The 13,092-nt window shown below is 38.8% G+C and overlaps 1 protein-coding gene across 4 annotated transcripts in view; it reads right to left on the bottom strand.

Annotated features, from left to right (window-relative positions):
* The window catches only part of TTC17 (tetratricopeptide repeat domain 17), a 125,075-nt gene that overhangs the window by 44,189 nt on the left and 67,794 nt on the right, over positions 1 to 13,092 (bottom strand). For 2 of the 4 annotated variants that reach the window (XM_053899820.1, XM_019470158.2), the window contains one exon: positions 7,171 to 7,341. The exons of the other annotated variants lie outside the window; for them this stretch is intronic. In XM_053899820.1, the coding sequence (XP_053755795.1) occupies positions 7,171 to 7,341 (171 nt within the window). The remainder of the gene's footprint in view (positions 1 to 7,170; positions 7,342 to 13,092) is intronic. 4 annotated transcript variants of the gene reach the window in all.

The following is a 13,092-nucleotide window of genomic DNA, read 5'->3' on the forward strand; positions in this document are numbered from 1 at the left end:
GGAAAGAGGTACGTGATATTTCAGTGGAGAAAAATGGAATTTGATGGTTAAATGGATATCATAACAAAGAATAGCGTAAGTTCAAAGATGATTTCAGGATTTCAAAGCCTAATGTGAAATAATGATATTTTTTTACTATGTGAAGTTTCTAAAAAAAATTATTACTTATTTATTTTGAGAGAGAGAGAGCATAAGCGGGTGGGGGGAGGGGTGCGAGAGAAAGGGAGAGAGAGAATCCCAAGCAGGTTCCATGTTGTTGGTGCAAAGCCCGACACAAGGCTCTATCTCACGAATCTGCAAGATCATGACCTGAGCCAAAAACCAATAGTCTGACTCTCAACCGACTGAGCCACCCAGGCGCTCCTACTATATGAAGTTTTAGAATCTGTGAAAATGTAAACAATGCTGTTTACAAAGACTACGGAATTAGGAAAGGGCAACAGGATACAACATGTTGGGATTTCAGACACTTACTAATAAATTCATTTAAGCATTTGTTGCTTGTGTCCAAAAATGTGCTGAGAGCTCGGAATATAACATCTCATGTAGCTTATGGTCTAGGTTAGAATGGATGGAGGAGCATAGCTCCAGGCATTGTCTACTAAGCAGCTGGAAATACAGAATGCAGGTCTGGAGAGAGGTCTGGACTATAGTGGGATCTCAGAACGTTTTAAATTATACTTGAAAGTAAGAATAAAAAGTAAATATTAGGATTTCTGCTTATGGGACAGATGGTATGTTATAAACTGAAAACAGAGAAACTGAGATCAATATCTTTATTATTTTCTTTACCTTCGTTAACATGTACCATTTTCATATTGGAAAAAGGAGAATAAATATTATCAAGTGAAGAGACTGCAAGCACCCACAGTGAGGCTCAGATGAGTTCATGTTTTCTCACTTGAGAAATCCTATCTCAGAATATTAGGAAAATTTAGAGTTGAGTTTGAGCCATGTCAGGTAATCTGTTAAGAATCACAGGGACTAGCAGAAGTGTTCAGAGATGGAGAGAAGCATATGTAGTCCTGAATTTAAAAGGAAAAAAAAATCTGATAAAAAGAAAAAGAAAGAGAAGTGGGGGGGGGGGAGGGGAGACGGAGGGAAAGAGGAGGGGGAGGAAGAAGAGGAAGAGGAGAAAGAGGAAAAGGAGGTGGAAGGAGAAGAAAAAGAAGTCCAGCATAATCTTGCAATGTTCCAGATACACCTGGAGATTCAGGGTTGAGTGTGAGCGCCTCAGTTTAAGAGATTTTCAAAGCAGAGCACATTCACAGAAAAGCGACTTGGTGAGAGTACCCAAAATCATATTAAATGGAAGACTAAAGAAACCAAAGGTGATCCCATCGAAGGAACAGTAGCTGATATACTGCACACAAAAAAATCAAGCTTGAAAAATATTTTGCTAGAAAGATTTTTTTTTTAAATTTTGGAGAGATTACTTTGAGAGTGGTAAGGTACTAAAAGCCCTAACAGGAGCTGTTCAAGGAAATGAGGACATTTAGCTGAAGGAAACAAAAACATGGAGGGGCAGGGTAGGTAGGAAAAGAATCATCTTTAAATGTGATATTGATGAGACACAAGACCGACTTTGTGAGCTTCAGGACCAGAGATGAGAAACCACATTTTAGCTCAATATTAGGAAAGACTTTCGAACAACCAGAAAATGGAATGGGCTGCCAAGGGGAGACTGAGCTCCCTTTGACTACAGCAGAAGCTGAAGCCCCACAATGAATCATTGAGAGGGAGTGGGACATCAGAAGAGGAGTAAAAGAAAGTGACTGTACTGGGTGAGAAACAGTATTAATAATCTTGGAAGGGAGATTCATTTCAAGAAGAGTTTTAGGGAGCAGAGGATGAAAAGGTGAGTTCTACATTCAAAACAGAACAGATTGACAGTACACAGAGGTAAAGATCACACATTCAAAGAGATGACCAGCAACAAAAAAGTCCCTCCTTCAAAATCTGACTCAAAACATCTCTTCTAGAAAATCTTGCATGATTAATACCAACAGGCTGGAGTACTAGACTGTGGTTTCTGAAGCCACCCAGGGCACATTCTACCTTTGAAAATGATACCAGAGAGAAATACATCCCTCTGTTTCACAAAATAAGAAGAGTATACTGTGGAATTAGACACATTTGTTTTTAAATAAGGACTCTACCACCATAAGACCTTGGGCAATTCTGTCTTGAGTTCTAGAATTTTCCTTAAAAGGCAGTGATCTGGGGGCGCCTGGGTGGCTCAGCTGGTTGAGCATCTGACTCTTGATTTCGGCTCAGGTCATGATCTCTGGGTTCATGAGATTGAGCCCTGCGTTCAACTCTATGCCGACAGCACAGAGCTGGCTTGGGATTCTCTCTCCCCCTCTCTCACTGCCCCTCCCCTGCTCATACTCTCTCTCTCAATCTCTCTCAAAATAAATGAATAAACTTAAAAAAAAAAAAAAGGCAGTGATCTGCTTCTGAAGTCATAGTGTAAAGCTGCAGACTACCTTAAGATTTAATGCATAAACAATGGTGTAATACTTAAAGCCAGTAATCACAAAGCACAAAAGGTTTAAATGAAATCACTCAGACTCAGTAGGTAAGAAAATGATTCACTTCTGAGAAGACGACACCAAGTCATCAGTTTTGATTTGCACCAATGATGTTCTTCCTTCTTTGAGCGGGGTCAGTATAGCAAGAGAAAACTAGGAATTTCAAGAGGATACCTCAGAAAAGCATATAATCTTTCCTGGAACAACTCTTGTGCAAATGCCAGGGCTCCCTTTAACTGCACAGATGTTTTCTGAGCAGATACTGTGTATATGTACTTGTGAGGACTGTGGCTCACAAGCAGCCTCTAACAGATGCGATAGAGTCATACCTATGTGTACAGAAGTGAACATTTACTGACTTCCAACTGTGTACCGGTCTCTAAAATAAATGTTTCCCTGTTATTTCATTTAAATACTAATCACTTGAGGCATTTTTTTGTTTAGTTTTAAATTAAAGAGGTAAGAAAAGCTCAGAAAGATAAGTAACTTGCCCAAGATTTATCAACTAGTTGGTGGTGGAGCAAGGACATGGTAGCATTATTTCCAACTACAAAACCTATGTTCTTCCTTCTACAGCTAAGGTTTACGGGGAGGAATTTTGTACTAGATGATGAAGTATTAAAGCAGTGGTTTCCAAATGTTAATCAGTGACACAGTTTGTACCAATCCTTAGTAAAATGAGAAACAGAAAAAGGGTACGTACATAGAGTTATAACACACACACACACACACACACACACACCCATCCAGACACAAGTTTTTGTTGTAAGGTTGCCAACTGTCCATTTTTGAAAAAGACTGACCTTTATTCTGAGATCGTCTTTGTTACTTTTTGACATTAAAATTTTATTCTATAAAATAATGGTGACAGCACATGCTAGTTTTCTTTAAAAATGACCTCACCAACTGAAAAATAAGTTCTAATGCATCAACCCCCGATTTCTGAGACCCACAGGCAAATGTATGGGATCAGAAGACCTGAGGATGATCTTGGGCAAGGGACTCACCTTCTCTGAGTTTCAATTTTCTCATCTATAAGATGGACTTGATAAGAATACCTATTTCACATGGTTAATACATAATTCGTAAGTCTGCCAATTATAGATCTGTACTGCCAAAGCGAGCACATAAATTTTGTAAATTATAAAGTATCACAGAAAGGCAGTCATTTTCATACATTTATGGTTAATTATGTTTATAATAAATTTATTTGTACTTCTTTAAATTTTCCTCCAAAAACAGAATTTTCAAAAATTCTTTAACGTCTATGCTTGGCTTTTATTACAACACACTACTTGCATTAGAAAATGGGAGTTTTTCTCACTCTGCTAACCACATTATAAGAAGCCTGCTGGCATGAATATACTAACATACCACGAATGAAGTCCCAGTGGACTTGTCAGTATCTAGGGAAAAGAAGAAGGTACTCCCAGAATTTAGACATATAGCAAAGAAAAGTTAGTACCTGAGAGTGAAACTAGTAAGAGTCATCATCACACTATGGATTGAATTAGCAATCTGAAAAGGAACCACCCTAAGAGATAGTCTGCCCGATGTTGAAGGGACATGGAAAAGCTCCCATCTCAGCCAGGGCAACCATACTGCCTTTCCAGGACGGGATGGGACAACTCCATGGGGAACGTGAGACTAAAGAAACTTAGGCACTAGGTTATAATCTGTCTCAAGCAATGATGTACTACCCAGAAAATGGGGAGACAAACAGTAAGGTTCTGGTTGGGTTTTATTCTGAATTATCCTAGGAAAAAAGACTCTAATTTGGTAGTCATGAGCATTCTGGTCACTAGGGAGCTATATTATATTGGAATACGAACAGTTTGTATAAATTGAATAAAATACCCCTTAACATCACTCAGTTTCATTTCTGGTGATTCTGAGTTTATCAAGCAACTTCAAGATGTCCATTTGGTTATGTGGGTACCTGATGCCAGAAGGAGACATGAGGCTGTCAGGCACCAGAGAGGAGTAGCTCCCTTGTAAATTAACAAAACAACTACCCAGTTTAAGAATCCACCTCTTTTGAATTGGTAAATAGAAATTTGTTTCCTTAAAGCCCAATGATTTCTGACAGAACTGATGCAACTAATTTTCTAAACCTGCAAAGGGGAAGGTCACGACTTCTCTTTTAAGGTCGAGCTTGCTTCTTGTAGACATCCTTTATATATATATATATATATATATATATATATATATATATATATATACACACACATATATATATACATATATATACACACATATATATATACATATATATATATACACACATATATATATGTGTGTGTATATATATATATATATATGTATATATATAATACCACTTACAAGGAAACACAGATTTTGTAATTGCTAAATATGTTAATCCAACCTACACAGGAAGGCAAATGCCACATCTCATTACTTGAATATATTTACTGTACACAGAAATAACAGTAATATAGGACATGACATATAAGAATTTCATAGTCTGATGGGAGACAAGACACACAAGCATCATATTGTATGAAATGTGCCCTGAAAAAAAAGTGGGAACAAGACAGCACATGGAGCAGCTAAGTGCTTGGAGACCTTTGTGAATGCTTCACCGAAGAGGTGACGTTTAAGCTGGATCTTGGAGAGCACAACAGTCATCCATATAAAGCAAAAAATACACAGGGGCCATTCCCAGCCTGTGCAGACATGGAGACTCAAAAGCATGGCATGTGAGGGAAATGGTAAAAGGACTGTACATCCTGCTATGTAGAATACTAGTAGATGGTAATCTTGGAGACAAAACTAAGGACCAAACTGCTTCCCATCCCTCACTATGGTACCTGGACTCTTCCTATAGGTAATAGAGAACCACTGAAAAATTTAAACACAGGCAACTTACCTGATCAGATCTTATTTTTTTTTTTAATTTTTTAAATGTTTTATTTATTTTTATTTTTTTTAAACAAAAAAATTTTTTTTTAACGTTTATTTATTTTTTGAGATAGAGAGAGACAGAGCATGAATGGGGGAGGGGCAGAGAGAGAGGGAGACAGAATTGGAAGCAGGCTCCAGGCTCTGAGCTGTCAGCACAGAGCCCGACGCGGGGCTCGAACTCACGGACCGCGAGATCGTGACCTGAGCTGAAGTCGGACGCTTAACCGACTGCGCCACCCAGGTGCCCCCATTTTATTTATTTTTAAGACAGACAGAGCATGAGTGGGGAGGGGCAGAGAGAGAGGGGGGCACAGAATCTAAAGCAGGCTCCAGGCTCTGAGCTGTCAGCACAGAGCCCGAAGCAGGGCTCAAACTCATAAACTGTGAGATCATGACCTGAGCCGAAGTTGGACACTTAACCAACTGAGCCACCCAGGTGTCCCGATCAGCTCTTATTTTAGAAACAACTCTTTGGACACACAATACATTGGTAACAGGGACTGCTTCTGCTTTTTAAATATTGTACCATTTACATGTATTATCTCTCTCCTACGCGCGCGCGCACACACACACACACACACACACACTCCATACACAGACTAAAGTAAAGGACTAGATACTGGGAACTCAATTATGAAGCTATTGCAATAGCCCAAGCAGAAATGAAAAAAGTCTGAATTCAGGCAGTGGCAGGAAGAATAGATGAAGAGACAAACAGATGCAACAGGTCTTGGATACAGTGGTGACTGGTGAATTGTGATGCCATTAGCAGACAGCAGGGATATAGGAATTAGATGCAGTTCAAGAAATAGAGTGAAAATGAGAACAAGCTCAATTTTGGATATATGAAATTTGAAGTGCCTATTGTACATCTAGATAGAGACCACTAAAAAAGTGGAACTAAGATCTGGAGTTGTAGAGAATGTCCCAGCTGAAAATACAGAGTTGGAGTCACTGATATATTCCAAAGTATCTGAGACACCAGATACAAGAGATACAAGAGATAACACAGAGGGATAAGAAGAGGGATAAGAAAAAAAGGCCAAGGTTGAGATCCTGTGTATGTAACCTAACAAATAAGGGGTAAAGAAATTAAGTGAAATAAGTGAAAGAAATTGCAGATGTCCTGAGGACAGGAAGGGAGCCAAGAGCAACTGATATCCCAGAAGCCAAGAGGAAAAGGAAGAGAGTTTCAAGGAGTGGGGAGCTGTGCATAGATCCAAATGCAGCAAAGTGGTTAAGCAGGATGAGTACTAAAAAGTCATTCAATTTGGCAATTACGCATTGACCGATAATGTTAAGAACTGTTCAGTATAGCATAGCTCAAAATGGGGCCACAGAATTTTAGGAGAGGCCCTGGTATGTCTATTATTCCAAATCTTTAAATGTTATTGGGTTAGTGTAAATACAAGTGATCTTGCTTTTTTTCAATGACTTACTCAGTAGACTACTGATATTAAGAAGAAAGACTGGTATATAAATGAAGCAAGTTTGTTCTAGCAAAAGACAACACTGAGGTGGAAGGAAAAAGAAGTATGAAGAGCTTTTTTTACATGATAAAAACCTCTACCTCACCACCTGTGGGTCACCTCACAATTCTACAATATAATGAGTTAAAAGAAGGAAACTACTGAGAGTAGAGAAAAGCCTAAACTCGAAGCTTGAGAGTTGATTTTATTCCAGAAGCACAGCTCAGGTCAAATCAACTTACTTTCAAGTCTAAGGGCATCTGAGTCCCTCCCTGAATTCTCAACAGAGAGTACAGGGTCCTCCTCTGTTCCTGTCTCAGAGGGCTCTTCTTCAGCAGCATCCAGTGACTGTGAGTTGTCAAAATATTTCTGTTTGTCATGGCTGTTGTCCAGGGTTTTCTCATGACAATTACCTCAATGACAAGAGACACAAAGACAGCACATTAGAAACATCTCTCTTAGGTAGTCCCATGGCTCAAGGTCTTCAAGTATCAGGAAGAACAAAAAGATGATAGTGTCAGTTCTTCTCCAGCAGAACACACAAAAATCCGTGAGCTGGCACCCTGAGCCAGATCATGATTGCGACTCAAGATCGTTTCACCTGCAAGGCTATTGTAAGAACCAAGTATTTGGGGGATAAAAAGTTATGACAACAAAGATCACATCCCAAAGATCTCATTCCATTTATAGTGAATAACTTAGAAACATTTCTTTGAAAGTCAAAAATATCACAAAAAAGTAGTTTTCCTTCCATTTGCTTTTCAAAGGTGAGAAATGACAGATTAGTACCCGGATAAGTCTGGAGGTAGATGAACTATAGCACAGAAATAATACCGTTCCTGCATTACAGCTTAAAATGAAAGATATATCAAAAGGCAACAGATTATAAATTAAAAACCAAGGACTTAAAGAGGGATGGTGGTGGCAGAGAATCCATGTTCAAGACTGTAATATCACAAAGATGCTGATTTTTCTTTTGGAAAACAAATTCTGGTCGTGTAAAGATTTACTTTAGTGTAAAATGTCACATCTTGAATGCAATCATAGCACTCTCTGATACTGTCTGAAATGTATAGTGAGTCTGACTTCTTACTACAATTTTGCCAGTAAGTTGAAGAGCTCTGACCCTATTAGGGACTGTGTGTTTATACGGATAAAGAGCAACCATCCTGCTCTGCCTGATGGTCATTCTCTAGGGAATCTATTACGAGGTTGTTGTGTCTGATGTGGCAGTGATCAGGCAATCTGAATAGGACTCCACTTCCTCTCTTATGTTTGATGGGCACTGTCCCTAAAGATATATGTTCAGTGGAAGCCTGCAACTTTCTTCTCACAGGACAAGTCTTTGGGTAAGAGTATCTAAGTAACTTCCCTCCTTTACCAGAACATTCAAACATACTCTAAAGGTTTGCTTTTCTTTTTCTAAAGGTTTATTTTTAATAGAACACTGTCTCAAAGAGATGTATGTATCCAATTAAGCTCTCTCTGCAGCAATGGAAGTACAGTCTCTTTCTGGATTTGAAGACTCCCTTTTAGATTCCATAATTTAGGAAAGCACCTCTCACGCCTTTTCTGTTGTGCCAAAAAAGCATAATGGACTCAAAACCTTTCCCAACCTACTGAGTTTGGAGTAAAGGGTCTGCATGCTTAAGGAGTCTCTTCCATTTTCCAACTCTACACTATCACACATTTGAGGCTACCATATTTAACAAGGTCATGTCAGAAACCAATTTTGTTGTTTCAGAGGAGCTTTAGCTTTCCAGAAACTTGCAAGCAACTTGGGAACACAGTAAATAGAAGACAATGAACAATAATGAGGCAGCATGGTGTGCAACATAAGTGCTTCAGAGAAGAGACTTGGAGCAGGCAGAACTTGAATTTTGAAGAATAGATAGGACTTAAGGGGGGAAATACAAGGAGAGCCAATATCAGTTGAATGTTTTGTAGGTTTTCTCCTACTTACCCTCAAAAATGCCTTGTGAAATATTAACTTTTATTTTAAAGATAAGGAAACTGAGTCTCAGTGAAATCAAACAACTTGCCTATGGTCAAATAGTAAGTGACTGGTAGATCTAAGATTTTAATCAGTTCTCTCTTAGTAGAAAGCTTCCTGGCTCTCTACCAGCCAATGCTACCTCTTTAGCAGAAAAGAGAAGGTGGCATTCTACGCAGTGAATAATGATGCGTTAAGCAAAGCAACAGGAACAGGAATTCTCATTTGTGTTTGGGAGACGATGAGAAGTACAATTTGAGAGGTGGAAGGTGTTGGGTGTGTGTGTGTGTGCCCATGCAAGGCTGACAGGAAAGATGCTATGATCAATGATAGTCACTTTTTTCCTCCAAATTCTCCTGTGAGAGGACAGAGGTAGTGGATTTGTCTCCACTTCTGTCTTCACCATCCAGTATGTGCAGATTAGATATGGGGAGGTGAAGCATAAGAGCATTAAAATAAAGAAATGACAACAAACAACTGTACACACCCAACTGACTAAAATTTACTATGAAGAACGTCATGCTTCTTAGAGACAACTCTTAATTGGGATATAAATAAGCATGACTATTAAAAACAGACAGAAAATGATGACAGTGATGCTGATAATTTTAAAACATGTTATTCCTAGTGTACATTCTCTGCTTTCAGCTTCGGTGAATTTGCCTCTAAAGCATTTTTCACCTTGATACAGGTTAAGTAAAACACTGTTACAAAAACAAAGGACAAACCTTTTACACTGGAACCCAGCGAAATTCTGTATTTTCTGCAGTTGACTTCCTCCTCTAACCTTTGCATCTCTTATTTTTCTCTCCCACTCTCTTCCCATTATAAAAATTTAATTGGTTTCATCTTTTTAAATGTCTGCAATATTTAAAAATGCCTCATAGGTAATTTATAAGATATGATGTGCATGAATCTAAAATTAGTCCTCCTGCATGACCTCAAACCCAGACACCCTCTTGAAGCAAGCCTTGTGCATTCTAAGAATGTCTTGTCCTCCAATTCAAGAAATTGGGGCCAACATCTGAGGGAGAGAGAGAGAGGGCCGAAGAGGGGATCGGGGAGAACTGGGAATAAAAAGGCAGAATAAGAAGTTTATGTTATAATATTTGTTGGAAGTAGGCAGAATCAAAATGATCAAGTAAAAACTAAATGCTTTAAGGTTAGAGCTGTTAATATTAATTTTCTTAGGCTGACAGTTAAAAGCAGGGTGGCTCAGTGTTCTGGTGTGATTTACATAATTATCTAGGCTAATAATACAAAGTCAAATTGCCTGTTTTTTAAATTGTTCCTTCCAGTTGTCTGAAGGAGAACTGAAGCATTTTGGAAAGAAGGAAAGCTTCAATTCGTTGGGCTGGTATAGGTCTGCCCTAGCTCAAAGGGGAACTGAAGAAAAAGTTGCCCACAGGGGAAAATGTCACCTGTCTTCCTAGCAGAGGTGGACATGATGTCCTCATTAAAGAAACACAAGAAAATATTGGAGAAGGAAAAATGGAAAGATACCTAAGAAGGAACACGTCATCTTCCGTGCATAGGACTATTATTTTTTGCTGAGGCAAAAATGAGGAGATTGTGTAGCTTAAACTAACCTTGAGAGGTAGGATTTCTTTTTCTTTCTTTCTTTTTCTTTTTTTTTAAGGAACTGCATGATTTAAAGAAAGTGTTTTAGATAACAAGGTCCCAGGTGAAAATGGAAACACTTTTCTGCGCTTAATGCTCTATCCTTGCTTACAAAGTGTTTAGCATCTAATTCAAATCTTGGCAGTTTGGTTTTTCTTGGAAGTGGATGAGTACAAGGCAATACTAAGGAAGCACAAAACTCCAAGTAGGGTATTTCTGATTCTAGAACTGCTAGGCGATCTCAGACATGTCAACATCCTTTTCTGCGGTTAGAGTGTCACCTGTATAAACTGGATTATTAATATTAACCTACCCTACAAGGGTGTTCTGGACAACAACTAAATATTTAATAGGTCTTGTCAAAGTAGAAGTCTCCAAAGGCAAAGGCACAACTTATCCAGTGGCTAAAAAGGTTTTCAGAGTAAACTAAGTTCTCAGGAACTCTTATCATTAGTAAAGCTAAGGAAATCTCCTATTTTTCTCATAATTCTATTTACAAAGGTCTCAGAAGAATATTTTCTAGAGTTGGGTAGCCACTGACTTCTTAAAAAGACTCCTTACCTTCTGAATCTCATAAGTTGTCAGGAGATTCCTGGTTGGGTACCTTAGGATCCTTCAGGATGAGTTATAATAAAGAAATGCCACAAATAATTGAAAGGCAGTAGAACTTTGGAAGAGTCACATAACTAGAGCTAGTCAAACAGAACTAATAAAGGCTCATGTAATTCTCTTAGCCTTAGACCATAGTGGGTAAGAGCACAGACTGCAGCCAGACTGAGTTCCGATCCTATTTCTACTACTTTCTAGCTGTATAAAGCAGGGCACGTTACTTTTATTCTTTTTGTGTATTAGTTTCTTTAAAAAGTTTTTTTTTCAACGTTTTTTATTTATTTTTGGGACAGAGAGAGACAGAGCATGAACGGGGGAGGGGCAGAGAGAGAGGGAGACACAGAATCGGAAACAGGCTCCAGGCTCCGAGCCATCAGCCCAGAGCCTGACGCGGGGCTCGAACTCACGGACCGCGAGATCGTGACCTGGCTGAAGTCGGACGCTCAACCGACTGCGCCACCCAGGCGCCCCTGTGTATTAGTTTCTTCATCTGCAAACTGAGTTTCATGATAGTGTCCACTTCACTAAGTTGTTGAGATTGAAATATAAGAAGTGAGACCATGGCCTAGCACATGGTAAGCTATTATTGTTGGCTCTCCGAAAAGCTGCAAAGGAATAAATTATCCCAATGTCATCTCTTTCACCACGGCCTTTTAGCTACAGCCTAACTCAGAATCTCTGGTACGAACAACTGGCTCGAGAAGTTATCAGGGTATCTGCCTAATTTCAACTGCCAACATATGTGCACATGTGTGTGTGTGCACACATGTGTGTGTAGGAGATGTTGAAGGTAGGCAGAGTTGATTTCCACTGGGCTTTTAGAAGAAGACAGCAATTAATCCAGATTACACTGCTTGGCATATCTGAATCCCAAAATATTTAGTACATTTAGGCATTTGCCTCAGTCTGCTCTGTGCTCTCTGAATTCATGGCCTTACAGTATGAGAACAGACTGTAGATCCTATGTTCTGTTCAATCAAAGCTTACCACCTCTCTGCTGCTCCACAGCTTGTGTTAGGTTGTGACACCTTAAAGGCTTGCTCTACTTGCCCCAAATTGTTCTTGTTCTAATGTACTTTCTTTTCCCCCGTACAAGTAAGTGTAATACTTCTATGCTTCCTATTATATACAATGGAGTTTCTAAGACATAAATAAACTGATTTCTAACAGGAACTAGAATTTGACTTTGAATTTGACGTTGCTAAACACAAAGTAACAGATGTTACAAAGATGGCCTTTGTGAATAATGGAATATTCTAAAGATATTCCTACCATCCCTGTTCTAATAGGGTTATATTATACTCTAAAGGCGCCTTTCTTGTGCCTATAGGAAAAGGTACCTTATAGGAGGCATTCTGGTGTATACCACTAAATGTAAGCTACCTGGGTGGAAAATACAGGTAACACTGTCCTCTAAACAGATACGAGTGACTTTTTATAGTATTTGTCTTTCTCCTTACCTTTCTACTCAACTGCACTCAAATTATGCAGCTTTGTAGCCATTTTTTTTTCTGTATATATGTAATTTAGAGACACACTGTGAATGTTTTATTATAATTTTAGCTGCCTCATAATTTCATGATATTTCCCTACTAACCTTTTAGAAAAGGTAGTAAGATAAATCATGAGGTGAACAAAAGTATATCTTTAAGTTGCTCACCACTGCTATGCAAAATTACTTTAAAATATTAGCAGGAAACATTAACTGTGGGTGGTAGGTGGGGCTTGGCACCACACAGAGTTAATAGGTATATTTGATGAAGAAAGAAACCTTTCTGGGAACAGGTACCTTTATGATTTCCACCTCCAGAAGTTGTGACAGAGGTCCCGTAGACCTGGTTCCAAAAGGAACATTCCGCAGTATAAATTCAAATCCAGCCTTAGCTGCAGCCTTTCGTACGAACTTGAGGAAATTAACTTACTTCTCTGTGTCTAGATTCTT

The sequence above is a fragment of the Panthera pardus genome, unplaced genomic scaffold (assembly GCF_024362965.1).
Source record: "Panthera pardus isolate Hobbes unplaced genomic scaffold, ASM2436296v1 HiC_scaffold_12, whole genome shotgun sequence".
Lineage (NCBI taxonomy): Eukaryota > Metazoa > Chordata > Mammalia > Carnivora > Felidae > Panthera > Panthera pardus.